General features: G+C 29.9%; 3 protein-coding genes across 11 annotated transcripts; 2 read left to right on the top strand and 1 right to left on the bottom strand.

Annotated features, from left to right (window-relative positions):
• Positions 1–7912: 7912 nt before the first annotated feature.
• Positions 7913–11249, top strand: LOC110651859 (4-coumarate--CoA ligase-like 1). Of its 2 annotated transcripts, none has more exons than XR_009140547.1 (6): positions 7913–8476; positions 8798–9379; positions 9509–9707; positions 9801–9938; positions 10021–10088; positions 10791–10941. XR_009140547.1 is itself a non-coding variant. In XM_021807321.2 (6 exons), exons 1-6 carry the CDS (start codon positions 7964–7966, stop codon positions 11062–11064), a joined length of 1782 nt encoding a protein of 593 aa, XP_021663013.2. In that variant the 5' UTR covers positions 7925–7963; the 3' UTR covers positions 11065–11249. The 2 variants fall into 2 exon arrangements, 1 of the variants encoding a protein (XP_021663013.2); XM_021807321.2 differs by having other exon boundaries at positions 7925–8476; positions 9801–9946; positions 10791–11249.
• Positions 11250–12960: 1711 nt separating this feature from the next.
• Positions 12961–18860, top strand: LOC110651856 (squamosa promoter-binding-like protein 2). 5 transcript variants are annotated; one of them, XM_058128871.1, is made up of 7 exons: positions 13273–13699; positions 13833–14561; positions 14769–15529; positions 15717–15853; positions 16550–16819; positions 17885–18277; positions 18607–18860. In XM_058128871.1, the coding sequence occupies exons 3-6, from the start codon at positions 14829–14831 to the stop codon at positions 18229–18231; spliced, it is 1455 nt and encodes a 484-aa protein (XP_057984854.1). In that variant the 5' UTR covers positions 13273–13699; positions 13833–14561; positions 14769–14828; the 3' UTR covers positions 18232–18277; positions 18607–18860. The 5 variants fall into 5 exon arrangements, with proteins under 5 accessions (XP_057984853.1, XP_057984852.1, XP_057984856.1 ...); XM_058128872.1 differs by having other exon boundaries at positions 13833–13957; positions 14218–14561; positions 17885–18860; XM_058128870.1 differs by lacking the exon at positions 13273–13699 and adding an exon at positions 12961–13103 and having other exon boundaries at positions 17885–18860.
• Positions 18861–21312: 2452 nt separating this feature from the next.
• Positions 21313–26158, bottom strand: LOC110651857 (ranBP2-type zinc finger protein At1g67325). 4 transcript variants are annotated; one of them, XR_009140549.1, is made up of 11 exons: positions 26007–26158; positions 25750–25795; positions 25395–25510; positions 24533–24806; positions 24316–24386; positions 23877–23928; positions 23675–23784; positions 23423–23447; positions 23198–23349; positions 21757–21844; positions 21313–21630 (listed from the first exon to the last, which is right to left on the bottom strand). XR_009140549.1 is itself a non-coding variant. In XM_021807319.2 (10 exons), the coding sequence occupies exons 1-10, from the start codon at positions 26013–26015 to the stop codon at positions 21839–21841; spliced, it is 861 nt and encodes a 286-aa protein (XP_021663011.1). In that variant the 5' UTR covers positions 26016–26158; the 3' UTR covers positions 21313–21838. The 4 variants fall into 4 exon arrangements, 2 of the variants coding, with proteins under 2 accessions (XP_021663011.1, XP_021663012.1); XR_002494269.2 differs by having other exon boundaries at positions 21313–21650; XM_021807319.2 differs by having other exon boundaries at positions 21313–21844.
• Positions 26159–26990: the final 832 nt, after the last annotated feature.

Here is a 26990-nt window from a genome sequence, read left to right on the forward strand (position 1 = left end):
TTTTTCAAATAATAATTAAATTATTTCTACAAATAAGCATTATATTTTAATAATCCTGAAATATTTTATAAATTTCTACCATTATTCTGGTGGAGTGATTGGATATTATTATGAAAAATTATATATAGAAAGTAATTAATATTTATGTTTGATTTAATTTATAAAAATTAATTTATTATAAATTAATTTAAATTTATAAATATTTATAATTTTAAATAGTTATATATTTAATTAAAATATTATTATATTTGATAAAAAATATTTTATAAATATATTTATTAAAATTTTAAAAATTAAATAAAAATAATATAATAAAATATTTAATCAAAATAACTTATAAATATATGACTTATAAATAATAAAATAAAAATTTAAGCTCCCAATTTATTTTTCTAACTTATAAATTTAATTTATAAATTTAAAAATTATTATAAATAAATACATTAATCTATTTTTAAAACTCATAAATTAATTTAATCAATTTATAAATCGAGATAAACACATTCGAATCCCTCCAAATTGCTACTTTCAATACTTTTCCATTAAAAAATATTTCAAAGTTTGTTGACAAGCATAATATTATAAATAAATAAATTTAATAATTAATTAAAAATTAGTTTCATTCTGTTGCCTATAATTTAAATATTAAATTAAATTATTACAAATGAAACATTTCCTTTATAATTAAGTCGTTTATTTTTTAATGAATTAAAAAATAAATTTAATATAATGTACAAAAATACTACAAAATATCACTTTATTGTAATATATAAATAATTAATTATGCATTTAAAGTTTGATCATTTATTTATTTGAAATAAAATTGCTTAGCGTAAACGGTTGGAATATAATAAATAAATAAATAAATGCTTTAATTAGGTTTCATTATCCAATTTCACACCAATTAAAGCTGAACATTCGATTCAAATCGAATTGAATTAGCGAAATTAAATTAATCAAATTATTATATTTTAAAAACTGAACTAAATCGAAATGAATGAAAAATTGAATCAAATTAAATCGTTATATTTGATTTGATTTGTTTCGATCCGATCAGTTTTAAGTTTTGATGAGCTTTTTTAATTTAGACTTGATTTTTAAGTTTTTTTGTATGATGTTAACCTTGATTTGAACCTAATAACTATTAATCAATGAATTAAATAATATATATATATATATATAATTACATATAATTCATAAATTTATTATAAAACTAAATCAATTTAAAAATTAATAAAGTAATTTGATTTAGTTCGGTACAACATATTTTTTTTGCTCTTTAAAATTAAATATAATTGAATTAATCAAAATTTTTAAAATGTAAAATCAAACCAAACCAAATTATCTTAAAAACTTAACTAAATTATCAAATTAAGACAATTTAATTTAATTTATTATATTCAAATTGAATAGTACTCATATCTGCACACAATTAAGATTTCAATTGACAAATTAATATTTATTATTTTATTATAAGTAAAGTGATAAATATCTAATAAAATTAAATCAATTAATAAGGATAAATTTTTTATTTTTATCAATTAGGATCCGAATTCGTTATGGAACTTTTTAATAATTTTAAAAGCATCAGATCGTTATGGTTAGTAAAATCTTAACCTCGTTCAAAGAAATGATTTAATTTTAATGTATAAAAGTTGATCCAAAGAGTACTCTAACCTTATGTAAAAAAGTAATTAATTTGTACAATATATTGAAAATATAAATTATAATCATCAAATTTTGATATAGAGAGTAAATATATTCAAAAATTAAATGCAATTCAAAAATAAATTCGATTTGAGATTGCTAATCAATATTATTTTTTATCATCAAATATTATTAAAAAAATTAATATTTTTATAGAATCATCATAATTATCGATTTTTAATTTTTATTTGTAAAACTCGAAGCTAAAATTTTGATATTATATGTTTATCTGACAATAAATTTTAAGATATTATTTAATATTTTGATTAGAATTAAAATATTATTTTTTATTTATATTATTTAGTAATATAATATTTATATTAATATTTAAAAATTAAAAAAAAATTTATAAAAAATTATATTTCATAACTTTTAGAGATTAATAACTATGGTTAACAACTAATTTAATGATTATTATTACTGAATGTTTCTATTTTAGTAGAGCATAAATAATTAAATATTAATAATTATTACTAAAATATGTAATATTATTTACTTAAAATTAAAAAGATTAAATCTAAATCAAATACGTAGATAAATTAATTGGGATGAAAATGACTGCATATGATTCCCTCCGCAAAGTAGAATTTTTATTTGACCTGCCTTCCACGTGTGTGTGAACGCAGGCTTATTATGGTCAAATGACCAAAACCCAAAGAACTAGCTTTTTTTGACCCAAGCTTTTCTTTCGTTCCTGTCCAATGATCAAACGGTCTACATTTCATCTCCTCCGTCTTCTTTCTTCGTTCCACGCACACCGCATCATTGTCCTCCCACTTCTTTTATCATGATTTTGTTAGAATTACGGAAGTACCGACTCCATTTCCTTTATGTGAAACGTCCTCTTTGCTCTTCCATGAGTTTTCATTATTATTATTATTAAAAATTTTATTATTTTATATTTTAATAACATTAACTATTTAACCCTTTATATTTTAATTTATATTTATTTATTCATTCTATTAACTTATTTATTAGTTAAATTACTCATATAAAAAAGGATAATGATAAATAAAAATTGAATAAAAAGGACTAAATAATTATATTATTTAATTTATAAAAATTAAATAATTAATTTGTGAAAAAATTTATTTTAAAATAAAGGAATGAGTTAAATAATTTACAAACTAAATACCCAATGAATAATAGTATAATAGTATATTTTTTAAAATTTATAAATTAAATATTTGGTTTTGAATTATTATTATTATTATTATTATTATTATTATTATTATTATTATTATTATTATATTCCTTCCGTCCTTCCCCACCCACTTTCTTTCCCATTGCAGGAGTTTGATCATTATGAACAGAACTAATAATTTCTGCAGAATAATAATGATGCCCATTTTCTTTTTCTTTTTTTTTTCATAATAATAATGATGACAAATTGAAAATGTTGAATTCATCACAAGGATGTTTAAATTAAAATAAAATATAATGGCATTTTTAAATTGAGGTGATTAAAAATAATTAAAATGTCAATTAATTTTTAATTAATACACCATTCCACATAATAAAAGGAAAAAAAGAAAAGTGTGATTCAATCTATTTAGGATCTTAAAAATAGATGTTACAAGACAAAGAATATCTCTTTGTTTTTTTTTGTTTTTAAATACTTTTCTAGAAAATGAACAAAAGTGTATAGTAATTTGTAAAATTAAAGATTCTAAATTAAATTTAGGTTAAATTCAGACTTTAAATATTAGGTATTAGTTATTTGAATTTATTTATATAAATATTTAATTAAATATAAACTATAAATTTTTTAATAATATTTATAAATTTTTATATATTTTATTTAAAATAAAATAAAATTTAAATATTTTATAAAATTATTAAAATTTTAATATATATTATTAATAAAAATAATTTTAAGTAAATTATTAATTAAAAATATAAAATAAAACAAATTCAGATAAATAATTAAATTTTTAATGAGTTTTAATAATAAAAAAATAAATTTAATCGAGTTTAAATTAAAAAAAATAATTAAATTTAAATTTAAATATTATAATTTTTACTAGTATTTTATTCATTATAATCCTAATTTTGATATAATTTAAAAGAGAAGAAAAATTACATCATTGAATCTTCTAGTAAACTTTTTTTTTTTGAAGTTGATTTGCAACTTTATAGTTTTGGATATGCTAAAATACATTTTCTTTTATGTAAATTTTTATATTTTTTAATAAAATTGATTAGACTTAAATTTAAAATTTCATGATTTAATATCATTAAATTAAGTCTATTGATTTTTATAATGTTTTAATGGATGGGATTTTTCACTAAATATAATAAAAATTATATTTTTTGAATTAATAAATCTGATAAAAATATGTGTAGATTTAAATATTAATAATAAATTAATTAATTTTGAGATTCCAATATATTCTTTTTCACCTAATGAAATTGTTTCAGGTTAAGTGTCACAGCCATCACACAGACAAATCTTGAAAGCCCAATCACAAAGTCAAGTGGTAAGTGAAGCTCAACCACCTCCAAAATCTCAATGCACACGGGTCCTTGGGATTGTAGCAGAGAGATTAAAAAATAAAAATATTATTATTTTATTATTTAAAATATATCATTTTTAATTTTAAATAAATTCATTAAAAAAATATTTTTAATATTATTAGTAAAGTAATTATTAAAAAAATATTGCTTAAAATTTATTATTTAAAAATATTAAAACATAATTTAAAATTAAATTTTAATTATATATATATTTTTTCCCAACCTCAACTCCAAACCAACCCACATTGCTTTGCTTTTGCTTCAATTTGGCACTTGGCCTTTGTTTTCCTACTGCTTGTTAGGTTATATCCCATCATTATCAAAGCAATGCTCATACAATTTATATAATTATATTTATTTATATTCTTTTAAATTGTTTTTTAAATTAAAAACTTTAATTATTTTACTTTAAGTATAAAAATTACTAAAAAATTAATTAAATTAAAATTTTAATTTTCATACAACAGGATTATAAAATGACAATGTAAAAGAAGGAAGAGAGGTGGAGTATTTGGCAATGGAAAAAGGTAATGATGAAGGGTAAAGTCTAAAGCTAAGGTAATAGGCAAGTTTTATATATATATATATATGTTAAATGATTAGGTTTGTCAAACCAAAGAGGATGGGATGCGATGGGTAATCATTTCGTTTGTCTAGGGAAGATAAGCTTTAATTTCTTTGTTCGGGTAGGGATATGCATCATGCCTCATCGTGATCATTATCTTCATCATCATGGATTCCTTCTTTTACGTGTGCATCATCTCTTTTGTTGATTGTTCTTTCCCTTTTTCAACATGGGCTTTCAAGATTTTTCCTCATTTTGGTTTTGAAAGAATTTATTAGGTCACTTTTTGTTAACCAATTGTTTTGCTGGTTCCAATGGGCAAGTACAGATTCATACCCATAAGCAATTGCAAGCCCATCCATGGTTTTCTTTTCTAAATGAAGTCCATCAGTGCTACAACCCTATAACCCATTTACACTATGTTTAGAGGTTTTATAAAGCAAAATTTTTTAAAATAAAATATGTGATGATTTTTAAATTTTTTAAATTTTTATTATTTATAAAGAAGTTGATGTTTTTCAAAATATTTGTAGATTTTAAAGACAAAATCTTGTTAATCTATTAATTTAATAATTAATTTAATAGATTAGAAAATAAAAGGTTTTTGAAGATTTTTAAATATTTTAAAAAATTATACTTTAAAAAATCTTTTTACTTTTTTAAGTGCAAGTTAAAAATTTTTAAATCTTAAAAATCTTCCTATTGCTTTAAAAAAATTTCTTCCCAAACAAAGGCTTACATGCTCATTGCATCTATGATCTATCAATCTGGCAAGTAATGCAACGATACCAATTCATCAGTTTTAATTGAATGATATTAAAATTATTTTTAAAATATTAAAATTTAATTTAAAAAAATAGAAAGATTAAAAAATGGCAATAATAGCCTCTCTATTTCAATAAGTTATTAAATATTCTGAAGATAAAAAAAAATAAATAATATAAGAGTATTTGATTTGTCTTCTAAATCGATCAAATCTACTTATAAGTAAAAAATCATGATTAGATTAGTATTTAATTTAGTTTATAAATTAAAACACTACTTAAAATAAGTTAAAAGTCATAAGTAAAGAAGGTATTTAGTTTAGCTACTTACTTTTAAGTTTTGACTTAAAATATATTTTTTAATTTATAAGTCAAATTAAAAATAAGTAATTAATTATTTGATAAAATTACTTAAAAATAACTTTTAAATAGTTAAGTAATTGGTTAAAATGTGCTAAAAAGTAATTTAATTAATTAAAATTACTAAAAGGATATGTAATTAAATGTTATAATTGTTAAAATAAGGATAATGTTGATTTTTTAAAAATTATTATAATAATAAAATCTTTTACTTGATTAAAGAATAATTTTAAAGTAAGAAGATGAGTTATAAGTAATGTGTCATTACTTATAATTTTTACGTATTTTAAGTAATTTTTTAACTTATAAGCTAAATCAAACAGTAATCTACTAATGATTTTCTACTTATAAATAAGTTTGACCGACTTATAAGTCAAACCAAACATCCTCCAAATACTCATTGCTTGTAACTTATTTACTTATTCTAAAATTATATTTTAACAAAGTAAAAGATATTATTATCATAATAATTTTTTAAAATATCAATACTATCTTTATTTTAATGACCACAATACTCAATAATTTATTATTTTTTATCATTTTAACAAATTAAATTACTTTTAAGTGCTCTTAAAAGGTGTTTGGTTTGACTTATAAGTCAGTCAAACCTATTTATAAATTAAAAATCATAAGTAAATTAGCATTTGGTTTGGCTTATAAGTTTAAAAACTACTTAAAATAAGTCAGAAATCATAAGTAAGATTATCTACTTATTTTAAAACTATGTTTTAACCAAATAAAAAAATTATATTATTCTAATAATTTTTTAAAATATCAATACTCTCTTCATTTTAACAGTTACAATACGTAATGATATTTTCAGGCATAAAGGTAAAACGACTTATGAGACAAATTTAAGGGAGGAGAATGGAAATTTTATTGCTAGTTGCTCAGGTTTTTTCTTGGGTTGTTGTTGGCCAAGGGAGGCAGAAGTCCTTTCTTGGTTGATATCACGATATATTGTAATGATATTAAGGAAGTTTTTGATACAATAAATTGTAATGGGTCCAATCTCACAAAGTTTAGTCAAGATATTGAGCGATGTTAGTTTCTTTTGAAACAAGTTTAGAATGTACCTCTTAGTGGGTTCGGAGACAAGTTAATAGGGTTGTTTAGTCTCTTGCTAAGGTGGTTCAACCTCGTGTAGGTCTAAAAATCTGGGAGAAGCCTTTGAGCTTTTCGGTTTCTATTATTGTTTTTCCATATATATATGTTTTTACTTAGCATCTTTATCATATATTGAGTGTAGTGAAATGGCGTGCTAGCCTGAATTGTCTAAACTACGGAAGATTTTATCTTGTTTATTTTTTTTTAATATTAATTAAATTTTTTGTAAAGAGTAATAGGTCACTAATTAAGTAATGATTAAACTACTTCAACATTTTTTTGTTGTTATATGATTTTATTTATCATAATAAAATTTTATCATATTTAAAAGTGAATTTTAGTTAAAAATTCATTTATTTGACAGAAGATAATTTATTTATGTAAAATTATTTTTTCAAGAAAAATATGTTTTTTTAAAAATAACTTTATATATATATATATATATATATATATATATATATATATATATATATATATTACATAAAATGACACCACTTTAATTATAATTTTAAATAAAATAAATTAAATAACAAGCATTTCACATGTTAATAATTAATTTAAGCTAAAATAAGAATTACTTTATGATTTATGCTAAAATAACAGCATGGTTGGTTGGGTGTATTCATTTAGGATAGATAAGAATTACCCAATATAGATATGCTTCGTATTCGTATTGAGAGAGAGATATTTGCTAAAAAATTTTAAAGATAATGAGTTTCATTGCAATGAAGATGGTATATAAATTGAGATCATTGATGTAAACATTGTATGTACAACTGATAAATTTTGACCGTTGATTGTGAAGGAATTCATATAGTATATTCTAAAATTTTTCATGAGTTGGTGGCTCATGTTTGAGATGACTCAACAAATTCCTACCAACCAAGCTTCATTGCAAGCTTACTTCCTCACTTGTATAACTTTCCAATCTCATGCAAGAAAGATGATCCTAAAATTTCTATCATTCCAGTTTCCTTTAAAGCACTGCTCGGTCCTACCCTTTTCCCCTCGTCCTGTATACAAATCTATAATGGCAACTCCTCCTCCTGTCCCATTGTCGGCACATGAAGAGCATATTTTCCGAAGCCGATATCCCGCAGTTCTGGTGCCAGAAAATGTGACATTGCCAGATTTTGTATTCCAGGATTCTGAATTATATGCAGACAAGGTAGCATTTGTGGAAGCTGTGACTGGAAAGGCATATACTTATGGCGAATTGGTTAGAGAAACCAGGAGGTTTGCTAAGGCCTTGAGGTCTATTGGCCTTAGAAAGGGACATGTAGTGATTGTTGTGCTCCCAAATGTTCCTGAATATGGAATTGTAGCACTGGGAATTATGGCTGCTGGTGGAGTTTATTCTGGTGTCAATCCTGCTGCTCATGAATCTGAGATTAAGAAGCAGGTTCAGGCTGCAAATGCCAAGATAATTGTCACCAATGATCTTAGCTATGGAAAGGTGATTGTTTTCAATCTTATAATATCCATAAATGAGATTTTGTTGAATTAAAACCACCAATGAGATGGTGGCCTGATTGGTTAAGAAGTGTTCATCTGCCTGTTTGATCAGGTTATTTGATCCTTTCAATATGCAACTTATTATGTGTGATGTCTAAATATTAAGCTCTAGGGACTGTGACTAAGGACCAGAGACTCCAATGCTTGATCGGCGGCCCCAGACCGATCAGCTATGACTAACAGACCCAATAATTCTTTTCTCCACAGTTCAAAAATAACAATAATAATAAAATGAATTACAGTTTCTGATCATATTCTGCAGGTGGCGGGTCTAGAGCTTCCAGTGATTCTGCTAGGTGAAGCTCGCATTGGAAGTGCCATGAATTGGTATGAACTGCTTGATGCAGCTGACCGAGCAACCGATAAATATGCCTATGAAGACGTCCACCAGAATGATCTATGTGCACTTCCATTCTCATCAGGCACCACAGGGATGTCGAAAGGTGTAATGTTAACTCATAGAAATCTGGTAGCTAATCTATGCTCAAGTCTCTTCAGTGTTGGACCTGAAATGGTTGGTCAGGTTACTACACTTGGGCTAATTCCATTCTTTCATATATATGGGATCACTGGAATATGTTTTGCCACTCTTAGGAACAAGGGGAAAGTGGTGGTGATGAGTAGATTTGAGCTCAGGACATTCCTGAATGCCCTCATCACACAAGAGGTCACATTTGCACCAATTGTGCCGCCAATTATTTTGGCCTTAGTTAAGAACCCTATAGTAGAAGAATTTGATCTCAGCAAGCTCAAACTCAGGGCAATTATGACTGCAGCAGCTCCACTTGCTCCTGAGCTACTCACAGCGTTCGAAAACAAGTTCCCTGGAGTCCAAGTCCAGGAGGTGAGTAAATTCTTATTAACTAGTTAGGCCTCTAAGGCTGAGGTCTCAAATTCAAAATTCAGTCCATGCTAATGACTTGAAGAAATTAAAATTACATGTAAGGCCTTCTCATCTCTTGCTTTTTAACAGGCATATGGACTGACTGAGCACAGCTGCATCACACTCACTCATGGGGATCCTAATTTAGAACATGGAATTGCAAAGAAGAACTCAGTAGGGTTTATCCTTCCAAATTTGGAAGTCAAGTTCATAGACCCTGACACTGGTAGGTCTCTCCCCAAGAACACCCCTGGTGAAATTTGTGTAAGAAGCCAATGTGTAATGCAAGGTAAACAAATACTACAAGCTAATAGTAATTAATAATTTGAATGATTTAATTAGCATTTCCAGTGCCATTAAAATGATCTTAATTAATTTACAGGTTACTATAACAATAAGGAGGAGACAGACAGGGCTATTGACAAAGATGGATGGCTACACACTGGTGACATTGGGTACATTGATGACGATGGGGATATTTTCATTGTGGATCGTATCAAAGAACTTATCAAATATAAAGGTTTCCAAGTAAGATTAAGATATTATTGTTTTTAGCCAACTTTCTGGTTGAATTCGCTAAAAAATATCATTTTGGCTCACAGGTAGCTCCAGCTGAGATTGAGGCTATCCTCCTCACTCATCCCTCTGTTGAAGATGTAGCTGTCGTACCGTGAGTATCACTAGCCATAAGAGATATTTATCTAATTTCATTAGCGATTGTGACTGCGTGATTAAAAAAATAAATTTTTAATAAAATTTTAAATATTATTAAAAAAATAACTTAAAAAATTAATTATTTTAAAATTTTATAATTAAAATATATTAAATTTAATTTTAAACTAACTTTTAATACTCCCTATCTATTATATTTAATATAGTATTTTCTTTAACAGTTCTAATAATAATGGTAGATAAATTCATATAAAAGCTTGTTTGGAATTGTAGTTCTAATTTATTTTTTTGGAAAATCACCATTTTAAGTGATGTTGTTTAACTGTTTTTAAGTGTAAAATTTAATTTAAAATTAATTTCTCACAATCACTAATTAATATATATATTTTTTTCTCAACACAGCTCAATCACTAATTAAAGAGTTGTATTTTGATCACATGGAATTTTGCGCATTGATCCAACAATATAGGTTTTTTATATATTAATAATTTTAATTTACATAATAATCACTATATATTATTGTATTAATAGGATAATTATTAAATAATTTATAATTTATATATAATAAAAAATATCACATGACAATCTCTTGAAAATATCTTCCTACTTTATATATATATATATAACCATCAGTGGATAAATAAAGTTGATGGCCAAATTAAAATCATATGGATGATTAATGTTACTTATGGGAGTGCAGGCTGCCAGATGAAGAGGCAGGGGAGATCCCAGCTGCATGTGTGGTGATGAAGAAAGAAGCCAGAGAAAGTGAAGAAGATATAATTAACTATGTGGCATCTAATGTTGCCCATTATAAGAAGGTAAGAGTAGTTCACTTTGTAGACGGTATCCCAAAATCACCTTCTGGAAAAATAATGAGAAGGCTTCTTAAAGAAAAGATGATTGAGAAGATTAAAGTCAATGATCCAAAGCCAATGACCAAGGCAGCAGCAGCAGCTCCAGCTCTCATATGATGACCCACACCAACTTTGATTAATTACTTTTTGGGGTTAATGTTTAATAATTATGTTTAATGACTTTGTTTCAGTTATCATCATAACCCCTTTTTTGCTTTTTTATTTTTATTTTTATTTTATGGACAATACATTCATGTCTTTGTGTCCTTTGGTTAAGATAATGTTTGGCTCCTTTTTTTTTCCTTTTTTGTCAAGAGTGTTTGGCTTTTTTTCAATTGAGAGAAAACAATTTAATAAGTTAATATATATCAATGTATGTGTGCAATTTGGATTGATGGTAAAGGAGAGAGGGACTAGTTGCTAGAGAGGGGAGATGGAACAAATATATTGGAAGTTGTTAAATGCACTGGATAATCTCTTGTTGAATATGAGTCCATGATGGCACCCTTTCCTTCCCAATCCCTCAATGTAATCGAGCTCTTGGGAGGTCCACAGCTACGGTTCATAATGTGCCAGCATTAGACATTGACATTTGGTGGGTGGTCCTGTGACCTACTATAGTGATTAAGGCATGCATCATTTTATAATTTCATTAGTTTAATTATATCCCAAAAATTGACTCAACAAGAAACAAAAGTACAAATTGGTCCGTATGTGTCATCCTCCCAATAATTAACAGTAGAGGATCTATCTGCCCTTATGCCAAGTAAATAAATAAATAAATCTATCCTGAGTTTATGGTTTAGATTCTCTTTCACCCTTTACTCTATCTGTTTCATTTATAAATGAATTAAAAAAAAATTATTTAAAATTTATTTTCCATCAAACAAGAAAAAAGAATGATAATTTTATAAATATGATAATTTTATTTATAAAATAATTAATAAATCAATAAAATTTTTATTTTTTAATTATCATAATTTTTATATAATTAAATTAAAATTTAATAAATTTTATAAATAAAATAAAATTAAAAATTTTTATAAAAATATTTATAAAATTAAGTCAACAGTCAGTGATAATTACCCGTCCCCCCGCACTTATCAATCCAACTTCCCACGCTACTGCAAATAAAAATCACGGCTACTTATTGAACCATATCATCAACATTAACTTTTTACCTTTTCTTAAATAAAAAAAAATTACCTAAATATATAAATCTTTCCCAAATTAGAAATTTAAAATCATGATGAGTTTGTATCCCATGGTCAAACTAGTAGCATATTGGCCTAGACTTAGCCTAATAGATACCACTCATTTTAAATAATATCTGAATTTGAATATTTTCAAATAAAATGTACATTTGATAAAAAAAAAAAAAAAATTTAACAGCACAGGTTAAAGGGTAAAAGTAATAATTGAAGTTATTTTTTATTTGATATTAAGGTTAGAGATTAAAATTGTTTTTTTAAAAAAATATATTTTAAATATTATTAAAAAACAATTTAAAAATATTTTGTAATTAAAACATATTAAATTTAATTTAAAATTTTTTTATTATTTATATTTTTTTAATAACAACTCTAATAATAATGTCAAATAAAATTTTAATTTATATAATAAGTAATAAAATTTAAGGCTTTATACATATTTTTAAGTTCATTAAATTTTTTAATATTGAAATTTAATATTTATTTTAGTAATCAAAATATTTGATATAAGAAAATAAATAAAATTGTTAAAGAAATGTTTTAATTAAGATAAACTTCATAAATTAAAGTTAATCAATTAAATAATTTTAAATATAAAGAATTTGATAAAATTAAAATTTGATAACTATATTAACTAGTGCCAAAATATATCATTTTTTATTAAAAAATATTAAAATATAAAAAATATATTTTTTTTGAAAGAAAAAGAAAATTATTTTAATATTATTGAGTTTACTGCTAATTATTTATAAAAATAATATTAATAACTTTATTATTGTGTTGACAACACATACTGATGCGATCAACGTTGAGGCTGAGTCGACTCGACGCGAATCAACTCAGTTCACCAGCATATGTAACATACACCCGCACCATGCTCCTCCTATTCCTTCTGCGCCACTGACAATTATCAGGCTTTTTAAACCGTCCAAAAAAAGCCAACTGGTAATTGTACCTTCACTTCACTTCTCTCTCTCTCTCTCTGCTAAACGTTTATATAATCTCTTTTTCAGATTCCATCCTCCTCTTCCACTTAACCAATTGCCTTTTCTGCTCTTTTAGCTGATAGGTATTCTTTTTTCTTTTTTTTTTTTTTTTAACTGTCAAGTTTGATAATGATAGGATGGAAAGAGGAGGCAGAAGGGTTTTTTATTTTTATCTTTTAATGTTATTCAATTTCTTCTGGTTGCTAAATTTGGTGAAACTTCTGGGTTTTTGCTTCTGAGATTGAGACATCATTTTCTGGATGGTTCCAGTAAGGAGAAATATGGAAATTGGAATGCTTGCTTTTTCTCTGGACTTTGGAAAAGATGCTTTCTTTCTTTTTGCTTTTTTTTTATGCCTTTTTTTTTTATCTGCACCATTTAATTATCCTCGGGAAAGTGGAAGATGAAAAAACTGTGTCGTTTAATATCTGACGATTTTCCCCTGCTGAAAACCCACAAATATTAAGGGGCTCAGAGCTGCAGCAGTAGTTTGTTTTTTGGTTCTCCTTATTTCTTCCTCGTTCATGGGTGAAAAATTAGAAAGATAAAAACTGGGTTTGTTGTCTTTCATTGGTAGATTTGATCAGCTTGTAGATTGGCTATTTATTTTTTTTTTGTCAAGTTTTTAGAAGTAGGTTGTTGGAGAAAGCTGTTAATTATTGATCTACCTTTTTTTTTTCTGGAACAGATTTGTTGATGAATGGATGTGGGTCTTTCTCAGGGCCCTACACCTTTGATTTAGCCCGAACAAATTCAATTTGAATTATTCCAGTTGAAGTTTTCTTAGTACGGATCAAACTTTCATGGTAAAAGGTGAAACATTTCTCTACTCACAGTTAGTTTTGGGGAGAGAGAAAGAGAGAGATTGTTGTTTTGATGAGTTTCATAAATAACGGTAAAAAAATTCTTGTGGGAATTTGACCACAAAGTAAAAGTGTTGCAGGGAATTGGGGAACAGTTTTACTCCGATTAAAAAAAAAAGGGAGATTTGTTTTTTATGATATGAATGGTGGAGAAACTTGTTAGGTAGCAAGTTATGAGAGGAAGTGATGCTTTTGTATCAATATCTTTAGGTTCCGGGAATCTGCAAGATAACGTTTCAAAGTCACTGGATTGAAAAAGTCTGTGACTTTAATTGGTTTTGGTTGGATGTATCTGTTCATGGAAATTGAGATGGGGGGTTCTTGTTTGCAACAGAGTTTGCTGTGTTGGAAAGCGAGTTTCCTTCTTTAGATGCTGATTTTGTGTTGTTAAAAGTTGTGTCTGGTTGCTCTCGTTGAATTCTTGGAGCTGTGGAAGTTAGTGAATTTGGGCACTTCATCCACTGGGACTGTTTCTGCAGTATCTGGAACAGACAGATCGGATTTTATTCTTTCAAGGGGGACTAAAGATTGGCTTGCCTAATTCAATTAAACAGGTATGGCTAACACCTTTTGATTCGGTGAAGTTCAGAAGCACGCTTTTTTTTTGGGTTCATATGCTGCTTGTAATACTTTTGTATTTGTGTAGAATTCCTTACCAATATTGACCAATTTTGGTCTGTTCGACTTTTCCTTGATTGCTTTTGCAGCTTCATCCTGCTTTCTTGATAAATTATAAACGTAGATGTCGTTTTTTTTTTCAGGATCTGGCGTCTGTTTGCTTGTGTATTTTATAAAAGTGTGTAATTGGTGAAGTTTATTCTATGAGTTCCTCCTCACTGATGGAGTGGAATACAAAACCACCCATTCAGTGGGACTGGGAGAACCTAATGATGTTTAATGCAACAACTGAACATCCAAAGAAGTTACGATTGACAGAGTGGGAAATTGATGGGGGAAGAGGAATTGATTCTGGGTCTTTGTACTCTTCTGGGAGTGGAAGTGGTAGTGGTACTGGTGGTTCTGGTTCTGATTTGGGACTTGCTTCTTTGTCAAAGAGCTCAAAGTCAGCTTCCATAAATTCTTCATCAGTTGGGGAAGTGAAAACATCCAAACTTACTTTGGAGGCCTCTGAAGCTATTCCAGAAGATTCCAACAATGAGAAAGCACTTGCAAAGGCAAAGCCTACTGGTACTTCTTCTCTTGAGGCTTCAGTTGGCTCAGGCGAGGCTCTGCTAGGCTTAAAGCTTGGTAAACGGACGTACTTTGAAGATGTTTGTGCAGGGAATAATGCTAAGACTTCATCATTTTCTGTGATTCCTGGATCTTCTGTTTCTCCTGTAAAGAAATCCAAATCCAGCGGTCAGGCTTCACCAGCCTCACGGTGTCAAGTAGAAGGCTGTAACCTTGACCTCTCATCAGCTAAAGATTATCATCGGAAACATAGAGTTTGTGAAAGTCATTCAAAATCCCCAAAGGTCACTGTAGCTGGTCTGGAACGCAGGTTTTGCCAGCAGTGTAGCAGGTAAGGCTTCTAATGAAATTAGTACATGATTGAACGGTGGAAGATAATGAGATCTCAGATTGTCCATTTTACTGCTTGTTCTGTCTCTTTTGATTAATGATGGTTATCTTGTGTGAGAATTGTGATTTATATATTTTCCGTCACATTATTAGTAATAATTCCTAGCTTGTGTGATTGATTGAGATAGGTTCCATGGACTGTCAGAATTTGATGAAAAGAAGCGAAGCTGCCGCAGGCGTCTTTCTGATCACAATGCAAGGCGTCGCAAGCCACAGCCTGAATCAGGCCAATTGAATCCTGCAAGGCTGTCATCATCCCTATATGGTATTGGTTTTAATTCTGACTTTGATGACTTTTTGGTCTGTGTTTAGAACATGCTTGAAATTGATGTTGACCTGTATTTTAATAAGTTTCATGAATTTCAAATATACAATGAAGCTCTATGAATTGAAAGGTAGATGATGAAGCCTGAAACACAGGGGTCCTATTTTTGTCTCAGCTTGGTGAGGCCTATAAAACAAAGGATAAATGAGTCAGAGGGTCCACTGGGGATGTACCCAGTGAGGACCTTGAGAGAGATAGATAATTCTTTGAATAGAAGTATATTTTTTAATTTAATTATTTTATATTGTATCAGAGTGACTGGTTTCCTTTTATTGTAGCTGCAGACTTATTTCCTTTGCCTTAATGTGCACACACTTGCAGGGACCTCTTTGCTAAGTAGCAAATGATAGAATAATGAGTTTTCTATTTTACTCATTTTTAGTTTAAATAGAACTTTTTGTCGGTGTGATTACCACTTGCAATTAATGTCACTAGTTGCGAACAATTTATCTGAAGGTGTCAGATGCCAGGTCTGAAACACTCTGGAAACTCATTAGGAAATAGAAATAACCATGCATAATCTGGCATTACTAGCATGTCTGCTAATGCATAATCTGGTACTACTAGCATACCCATTTATGCAACTTGACTTGGCAGTTAGCAGCTTGACACCTTGACCTGTGTTTGCCTGTGCAGGTGAGAGGCAACAAACGAGTCTCGTTTGGAACAGGGCCCCACTTATTCATTCCAGGCCTAATGCAAATTTGACATGGGAAGGCACATCCAGCTCTAAGTTCACGATAACAAAAAAGTGTGTAATGAAGCCTCTAAAAGTAGGAGGTACTGATGGGCAGCTGAATTTGCCTGTTAATGAGATGACAACTTCCATTCCTATGCATCCTCATGATTCCAAGAGCTTGTTGCCATCCAAATCCAAGGTCACCACAGTTGAGGTTCTCAACCAAGGTTTGTTCTTCTTTGTATTAGGAAATGAGCTTTATGATTATATCATTAAATTTCTAACTCTCTCATGCAAACATTTATTAGTGAGCACTTAGAAAGATTTAGATTTTCCACATGACCTCTACTGTCCATTGTGTTCTAGTAACCACTATTTAAGGAAGTGAGTATGTCTAAAGATCCAACAAGAGTTTGTTCTCTGTTGAAAGACCCAAACACAATGAGAGCAGTTGATTTATTAGATTCACCGGTTTAAGTCCATACGTACTGTTGTTATGCCAGGCATGCACTTTGGTCTACTCCTTTTGTCTGCATAAATTACCCAAAGACGGTTTCACATAACAGTATTTGTTATGAGCTTGAGGTTACTAAAACTTTTAGGTTTTTTTTTTTTCAGCAGAAAAGTTAATGCTAGACAAGTTTGAAATTTTTAACAGAGGCCTAATGTGGACTTGCATGATTTTGTCACGAGTTCTTGGATTGTGAATTTACAGTGGAACTAAAGGCTTAGGTTCTCAGTTTTTGAATGATAAGAAGAAATCAAGGATCTTAGCATATGTCAAGATGAAATAGTAGAGGCTAGCCTTGGGCCCTTGGCTACGGCATACTATGAAGGTTTTTCCTTTTTCACCAGTGGGTCGTGGATTCAAATCATGGAAACAACAAGCTGGGAGAAGATTGTGTATGCAATAGACACCTCTCTTCCAACCCTTTCAAGTCAAGGACCCTTGTTCATAAAGATGCCCTTTATAAAGGTCCATAAAGTATGGATAAATTAAGAGAAATAAAGATTGAATTAAAAGAGAAATTGGAAGAGATGATAGAATTCATAGTAAAGTTTCGAAATTCAAATGAGACTTTAGGAAGTATTAATTTTTCAATCACTAAAAAAGAATGGATAAGCTATGCATTTACACAATTCATCTAACTGTAGTATGATTTTCAAATTTGAAGATGTTAGGCTTTGTGAATGAGAATCAATGTTGAGAAACCTAATGCTTAGCAATAGTCCTTTTTGCCTTGGCTTTTCCTTTTTGTCTTATGTTACAGGATTGCTAGATAACTTTGCAGGTTTAGAAGAATCAATTATCTCACCCAATGTGGATGCGACACAGGATCTTCATCGTGCTCTCTCTCTTCTGTCAACCAATTCTTGGGGTTCATGTGAGCAAAAATCCGTTTCACATGAGCAGCCTGCACACACAAGTGCAAGTCACACAGGCATGCCACAGTCCGTGCTGCATGTTATGTCCCAAGGCATGCCACTTGCCTCAACCGATTACTGGAGGACTGAACAGACTACTGACTCTCGAGAGCATACCTTGACTGCTCACAATGATAGCAGCAGTTACTTTCAAGAGTTCCAGCTGTTAAGAAACCCATATGATAGTGACTTCTACTCTAGTCAGTTGAACTGACTGCTTGAAATTCAATCATTTTCAAATTGATAAGTTCACTTGCCAAGTAAGTTCTGTGTCTTGGTTCAACATCTAGCTCAGTCACTGTCAGATAATATTTTCTTGCCTTGATGCTTCAAATTTTATACTACAGTATTTGATGATTGCTTTAATAAAGTGGACTGCAATAGAAGAAGGAAAAAGTCATTAGTAATTAGAAACTATAATTCTGTGATACTAGGATGAGAAAGATTCATAGTTTCTTGAAATTATGCCATTTTCAGAATTGGTGGAATCAGATGAATCATTTAACCAACAAACCGTGAAGGTTTCGTCTCCCTGCCGAAAGTTCTCTGCTTACGTAAAGTTCTTACCAGTGTTTGTTCTTTTCTCCAGGATCTTGGCTGTCTTGACCTGTGCTTCAGATTTCAGATGATGGTGATTTAAAATTCCAAGATGATGTTTTCTCCCAAATTATCGTTGAGAATTGCAATTTCAAACTTTCCATTAATTGCATGTTATTGTAATTGATGGGATGAACATTACTCCTGACAGTGTTTTGGAACTTCTGAAAGTCAGATGGGATTGTAACTTAGATCGTCTTTTCTACTTATCAACGAAGATTGGCATGTCTCCTCTGTGTTTTTCAATCATCCTTTAGTATGCTGGAAATAGGTAGAACATGATTCCTGGCATGATAATCTCATATGATCGCATATGGTGCAGCCAATAAGTATGAGAATTTGGGTATTTTAGTTAATTTGTCTATTTTGCTTTTTTGTTTTAGTGCTCTAAATTTTATTTTATTTTTAACTAAAATAGACAGCCTCTCGAAGTATAATGGTCATAATTCACTTAGGCTCATAATGGTCATAATTCACTTGGGCCCGAGATAGGATTATTGGTTGACATTTTCAATTTAATCATATCTCATAGAAATGAATCTATTACTGAATTGGAGATGACAATTAATGAGACGAATTATTAAATAGTTTGCTATTTACTCGTGTTAAACTCCTAAGTATAAATAATATTTAATTATTATGCTAGTGTAGGGAGTCGAATCGATAGGATATGGTTATCTTACTAAGTTAACCATTAGGCTGCCACATTCGGCAGTAATTTTTTTTTATTTATTTAATTCTAATTATTGTAGTTCTATCGATAAATTTAAGGATTTTAAGGGTCATGATTTTTTTAATCAATCTGTGTAGTTCAACTTCCACATTAGAAAGGGACGATTGGATGGTGAAAATTAATATAGAATTAAAATTTTAATAGATGGTCTGAATGAACATTGAATCCGTAACATTTTAATTAATATAGAATTAAACTTTGAATAGATGGCAAATTTAAATATAAGCGTCAATTTATTAAAGAAATTAAATTTGAAAATTTAAATTAATTTTATAAAAATTAATTGATTAATTAATAATTTTTAAATTTATAAAAATTAAAAACTCGATCTAAGTAAACTTAGAGCATAAAAAATAAGAAACACAACATATATATGCTCTATTTAATATTATAATCTAAATTGTTATTTAAAAAACTTATTATGTTAAATATATCAATTAGAGATTATTGAAATTTTCTTTTAATTTAAATTTAATATATTTTATTAATGAAATTTTAATCTTTTTTCAAATTATTTTATAAATAATATTTTAAAAAAATTGAAACCATGATTTCAAAGTCTTTTGGAGAGAGAGAGAAAGAGAGTTACAGGTAATTCTATTGACCAGTAATTTAATTTAATTTAATTTAATTTAATTTTATAATTACTAGTACCATGAGGCTTGCTTTACTACCATTGAATCTCTATTATTTCAAAATTAAAACATTTAATTTTTATATTATTATAAAACAATATAAAACTTTGAAAGACTTAAACATTTTATAGAATGATAATTCAAGAAAACTAAAGTTAAATTTTAAAAAGATGACTTAAGTATTGCCAAAAAAAACTATGATTTCTCCTTTGTAAAATCACCAAGTTGTCGAGTCTCAATTGTTAACGAACTGCAATTTTCTCTTTGATTTTATCACCTAAGTATTGACGTTGTGCTTTTTTGTTTTTCACATTTTATTTTATAGATTGCCATTGGCATAGACCTAATCACAAGCCGATTTTAAATCAAATTAGAGGGTTCTGAAAAAGGAATAACCTGAAACTGAATCAACCCTAGACAGTTTTAGCTGATTTTGATTCAAGACGATTCACAAATAAATTCAATTCAATTCAATGATAATCTTGATTTCAATTTGAACCAATTTTGATTTCAATTTATGAGCAATCCAGTTTACTTTGATTTATATGATGCCCTCATAAATTTGCTCTGTTCCTTTTTTGTTAAGACATAATTGGAACTAGTATCGACAGAGATTCAAGAGTAAACACCAAACAAGCCTTTTTCTCTCTCGTGCTCCACCTACAGCACCGCTCCGGTAACTTGCTAGGGTGCTGCCAGCCACCATTTTTGGCTGGCAGCACCCCATTCTCCATTTATGTTGACTTCTCTTTTTCCTTTTTTTAGTGTTTGATTTTTTTTTTCCTGAGTTTTCCTTGTTCTTTTAACTTGGTGTTTTATTTTGTTTATTTTTTTTATTTTTAAATAAACTCCAGACCCTATGTGATTTTCTATCTCATTTTGGAGGTTTATGTCATCTCCATTTAGCTAAAGTTATCTTTGTTGGATCCATATGCAATGTGCAGAGCTTGTTTGTCGATGTTTGATCTTTTTTTTCTATTATATCCTGATAGTGCAATCCATTCCTCCACAGGAATATGGAATTCTTACCTTCTGCATTCGCTCATTCGCAGCTAGTCATTGGATTTTCAGGCGAAGCATAAAAGATTTAAATAGCTCTTCACCCACTTTGAAGATCTTTCTATTCATTTACTCATGATCCGTTCATTTATATAAAATTTCATGTAAAATCCCCAAATCTTCTTGTATTAAGTGGTCTTGTCCTTCCTGACTACTTGAATTTGATGAATAAAGTCCTTTAAAAAAAAAAAAAGCAAACCAACCTAGAATAGACATTTCAATCCAATTTCAGCTTAGGACTGGGAGGGAAGGATAAAACTGACCCACTATATAAGACTCAAAGCCAAATCAGGCTCATAAACCATTGACCAAAATTAATCCCAGATTTAACCAGGAAAAAACCCAAGCTAATTTAGGACCTAAACCGGCCCCTGGCCAGCTTTAACATCCGGTCACAATAAGAAATGAAACCATAAATCTCTCCTCCATTTTGGCCCAAAATTCTCCTTTTTTCGAAAAATAAAAAAGAGCTATTCCTTAAGCCATCTTCATTTTTTGGCCGCCCGAACACCGTTCAGGGGTTAATACAGTCCACGGAGCATCACCAACAAATAATGGAGTGCTCTATCTTATCACCTCATCAACCATGCTGCGCATAGGATTCACCGCCTGGAAGATGGGTTATCACAGCACAACCCAATAAAAGAAAAAATACGGAATGGAATTTCAACTATTTTTAGCCCTGCTAGAAACCCAAATCACACTTGAAGCATACCAGGTTGGCTAAAAGGCATTCATCAGCCATGCAAAGCCCAAGTGTAATTCAACAGCACCGAGCTACTGCCAGCTGGGATCACTCAGCCCTACAAGTATTTTAGTTTAAGCTGAATTGAATTATTTAAAAATCAAGTATTCAGAAAACAACAGGATTGATCCATAGCGACAACCATCACTTCCTTGTTCTATCTTCTGCCCCAAATTCAGATTAGACATTTCAACTATACTATTACTACATATTTACTTTGCATAATTATCTGTATTGAACAATTTTGCAGTTCAATCCAAGATACTACTGGCCCTTCTACACTCCAATTAGTATTCATTTCCCACTTAAATGAATAATAACAGAAAGACATGAGGACAGGAGTTCCTCAAACTGCAAGATCAATTCCAAGCTGAAATCATCTTGGACTGAATGGAAAAAATAGAGGACTCGTTACTATGAACTAAACAACGAAATTCACAGGCTAACAGGAGAGAAATATCTGGGCTGGCAAAGTTAAGATTACAAATATTGCATCCATGAACCTTAAAGCAAAGCTAACAATTAAAGTTAGTTAACTAAGACAAGCACATAATGGCTGTGCTATCAAAGCTTCCAAAAACCATATGACTGCATAATGAGTGCTTTTACAGTCTAGACCGCTTCTAGTTTCACACACCACTGGACCATATTACAGGCACCTAAATGAGGGGAAATGGTCACTGCATTGATTCAAACTACAGAACTACCAGACTCATTTACGAGGAGAAAACTAATTTAAATTTTGAACTTGGGATCCCATTAACTTCTAACAGAAGCATCTACTGAAACAGTGATACTGAATGGACAAAACAATCCAAATGAACATGAAACATGCTGCCTGCAGTATTCTAAGTTCATGGTAGCATACCCACTGGAATAGATGAGTTGATGCCAAAAATTACAAAAGCCTAACTAATAAGGAAACCAGAACCAACCTGTAGAATCTTTGCCAGATCAAACTGGCAGACACATGATGCATCAAAGGATCCATAAAGACCATAAGTATCATTTCAAGTAATACAACAACTTGACAGACATCATGATAAGGTAGAGTAACTTGACAACCGCTGCAACATGAGGACGACACAACTGACTTTCAGACACCCATATTGAGCAATGCTGGACGACAACTTTGGACCTTCTCAAACCTCAAACATGTCCTAGTACTCACTGGAACAATAGACAATTGCAAATCAATTGTTGCATAGTAAAAATTTAATTGACATTTAACAAGGTACATGGATCTACATAATAAAAGAGATGGGAAGGGAGAGAAAGAAGAGGGAAGGATTTGCATTGTTAGAAACATCTTACTAATGCTCATTGAGTTTGTGAATACACATGTAATTGATGAAGACAGCAGTATAAAGCAACCAAAGGAAACACAAACAAGATGAATCACATAACAAACCTGATCATTCTCATCTGCCGCTGGTGAAGGGGACTTCTTTGATTCAGCAGGTTTCTCAGCCCCACAATTCTGTCTATTGCACTTGGTCCTAAATGGATAGTTTATGTTGTTGCATTTCTCGCACTTCCAGCTTCCGTCAGGCATTTTTTGTTCTGAAAAGCATGTAAATAAGTATCAAATTCAAACTATGAGGTTCACCACCTTCAGGAATTTAGGAAGACTTACTGGAATTTTTCTCTGACTTTGCAGCCTGCAATTGTAACAGGATATTGCCAGAAATCAGATGAATTACTACTAATAAACAAGATAGAAAGCTAAAACAACAAAGATGCTACTAAGCAAGCTATTTCTAAGTTCAGTTCCCAAACGATAGAATGTTAGCAAGAAGAAATAATTATATAACAAAATGGAAAACATGAACACACACAATTCTTCCAAATTGATTCTAATATATTAAAGTAAAAAAGCAGAACAAACCTGGGATCCTGGCTTTGGTGTATTGCACTTCCTCATGTTACAAACAGTTCTAAAAGAGAAGTTGATATTCCCACATTTTGGACATGTCCAGTCATTATCACGTGTTGCATCTACATGCACATGATATGAAGAAAAATCAAAGTTAAAGCATGCAAAGGTTCCCAAAATAGTTGCTCATCCACAGCACACAGAAATGACGAACCTGCACCCTTTTTTAGAGATTTATCATCAGGAAAGAAGCCTGGCCTAGGCCCCTGTCCAAAAAAAAAACAGGTTCTCTTATGAATTCAACATCATATTAATTTCAAGAGAGAGAGATTCAAAGGGGAAAAGGGAGAGGAGAGGGGGGGGCGGTTTTGTGGGTTCTTCCGATTCTTTCATGAATACATAGTGAAAAACACACATGTGCATGTGTATGAGTATGACCTTGCATTTCTGCTAATGATGGCATGGTGCACAGCACTGAAAAACGCTGAATGATAAAGAGAACTTAAAGCATTTAATATTATCATCAAGTAATCCATCCATTCATACAAATTCAATAATTCAACAAAGAAACAAGTTTAATTTCATGAAAATTATATTAAACCCCATCTTTGTAATCTAAATTATAAATGCCAACACAGGAAAAAGAAACATACCAAAGCAGCAGGGCCCATTGGCATACCTAAACCATACCGGTCCATCAAGGGTGGCATACCATACATCCCACCTGACAGAAAAGAGGAAAAGTCATTACCTAACCAATGGAACCCCAAAAGGGCCAATTTGGTATCCCTGCTAATGTTGGTTTCTTTATTATTGTTATCCATTAGTAAGAAGTTATGCGAAAAACAAGTTGGTAAAACAAGATTTTACCATTCCCCATCATAGATCCACCCGAATATGGTGGTGGTCCAGACAAATGGAGCGGCCTATAAGGGCTGCCAGCAGAAAGGCGGCTACTGTAATTATAATGATAAGCTGAACCCCCAGAAAATGGAACATCATATGGAGGAATAGAAGATCCAGTGAAAAGGGACGATCCATATGGTGGGACACCCATATACATTGAAGAATGTGCACCAGAACCTATATAAGGAGCTGAAGATGAGTAATTCTGTGGGGGTTGCACTAGCTTGGCAGCAGATTTCTGGAAGAGGAAAAATAAAAGTACAGTTCAGAAAATAAAACTAAGGTCAATTTTTTTTCCCAAAAAAAAAAGGGTAAAACAAGCCAGAAACAGATATAACAAAATGAGTGCATCAATAAATACAAAAGGCAGACAGTTCAGCAATGATTCTGTATAATTATTAGTCAATCAAATGTGAGAATGACATGCTAGTACATAAATAGTACAACATAACTATATAAGCAGAGAGGTTCTAAAGAAAGATTAAATTCAAGATGAATAAGCAGAGACTAACCCTGCTGCAAAAACCAATCCTTACGCTGGAATGCATTCAAATGTGTTGACACCAGCTGCTTTATATAGAAATTATGGCATATCTATCATGTTTAGTTCTTAAAATTGCATAAAACACTTGAACATCATTTCATATATGATATCAAGTAAATACTGACCATCCCATCCTAAATTAAAATCCAAATAACCGTACAAGAAATGTTAAAAAAAACACAAATGCAGTCTATATCCTACAAATGAGTTGTAGAGGCAAACACCAGAATTCTAGATAACATCAGGCAAATTAGCTATAAAATTACTCCAAAAGTAACTTACTGAGTTATGATCAGCCGGCCTGGGTTGGGTGCAATTACGCATATTGCAAGTTGTCCTAAATGAAAAATTGACATTGCCACAACTTGGACAAGTCCAATCATCTTCCCTGCGACTACCTATAAATCACCAAAAAAAAATGATAAACATGATCAAATCCCAGCAATGCAGGTAATCAATCTGCCAATGATTATTTGTCCTTTGTTTGGTCCAATGACCAGGCCAGTAGGCTATTCGTCGTCCACCCATGAATCCCCATCCCCATTCCCAATCCCAGTAATTGAAATCCCAAATTCTAAACCACTCCCACAGACATCAGCCAATAATTCTACTTGACTAAAAGAAGCAAAGTGCATACCGTCTGTTCTAGCCCGCTTGGCTGCAGAGGAATTTCTGTTATCGACCTGAGCACAAAAAGAAAAACAGTAATTCACCAAATACCATAACTGATAATAGATAGCTTCATTTGCATCCCAAATATCATAAAATTGAGAAATAACAGAAATCGAGCTTAATTTTTAGAATAATGAAACATATAACAAAAATCATTGGATCTTCTAGGGTTCAAAAAAAAAAAAAGATTCAAAACAAATATTATAGGATGAGAAGGAATACCTGAGACATGGCGATGGAGAGGAATCAAGAATAAATCAACGGACCTCTGCAGCTCTGCTTTAGATTTGGGAGGCTAGGAGGGAGCGACGAGCTGTAGAGAAAAAAGTACTATTATTATTATTATTATTATTTTAACCCTTCATTTCCCTTTTGTAGGACGGTCTCCCACACGCCGCGCACCGTTTAAGGAGATACCGCAACGTTAATCTATTTTATAAAATAAAGGGTTTACTATTAATAACTATCAAATTAAATATTTATTTTAATTTATATTCTCATTATTTATATTTTAATTAATTTTATATAAATATTTAATTTAATAATTATAAATTTATTTTTATTATATTAAATGCATCCAATAATCGAACAGTAAATTAAGTTTCAATTCAAATATTGTGATTTTAACTATTTAAGCAAAATTTTTGAAATTGAGTTAGTTTTATCAATCGATCAAATTGAATAAATTTGAGATTAAAAATAATATTTCATTTATTAAAAAAAAAATAAAACTCTGTTTCTTTTACCACCCTCCCCCTATCCTCAATTCTCACAACTTACGCCCCACACTTTCTCACCACTCACAAGCCACCCCTTTCCCATACAAGTTACCCATACACGAGTTACTATTTTCTCTTTGCTATGATAGGTATTTCGTGTTATAAATTTTATTAAATTTAATTTTAAATTATTTTTTAATATTTTTTTATTAATATATTTAAAAAAATAATTTTTTTAATATCAATTTTAACGAGCCCATAATCATGACCACTCTCTTTCTCGTTAGAGATTTTCCAAAATCAAAAAGGCATCACAAGAAGGAAAAGAACCACGATTTTCAAAAAAATAATTCCGACCATTCTATGCAGCAAGTCGCCTAATCAAGATTGACTCTCAATTCCTTTTACCTAAAACTTTGAAATGGCAAAAATATCTTGCCAAATTTGGGTAATATTTTAATAGGTTAGAGATAATTTACTTGTAAGT

Source organism: Hevea brasiliensis, chromosome 10 (genome assembly GCF_030052815.1).
Source record: "Hevea brasiliensis isolate MT/VB/25A 57/8 chromosome 10, ASM3005281v1, whole genome shotgun sequence".
NCBI classification, from domain to species: Eukaryota; Viridiplantae; Streptophyta; class Magnoliopsida; order Malpighiales; family Euphorbiaceae; genus Hevea; species Hevea brasiliensis.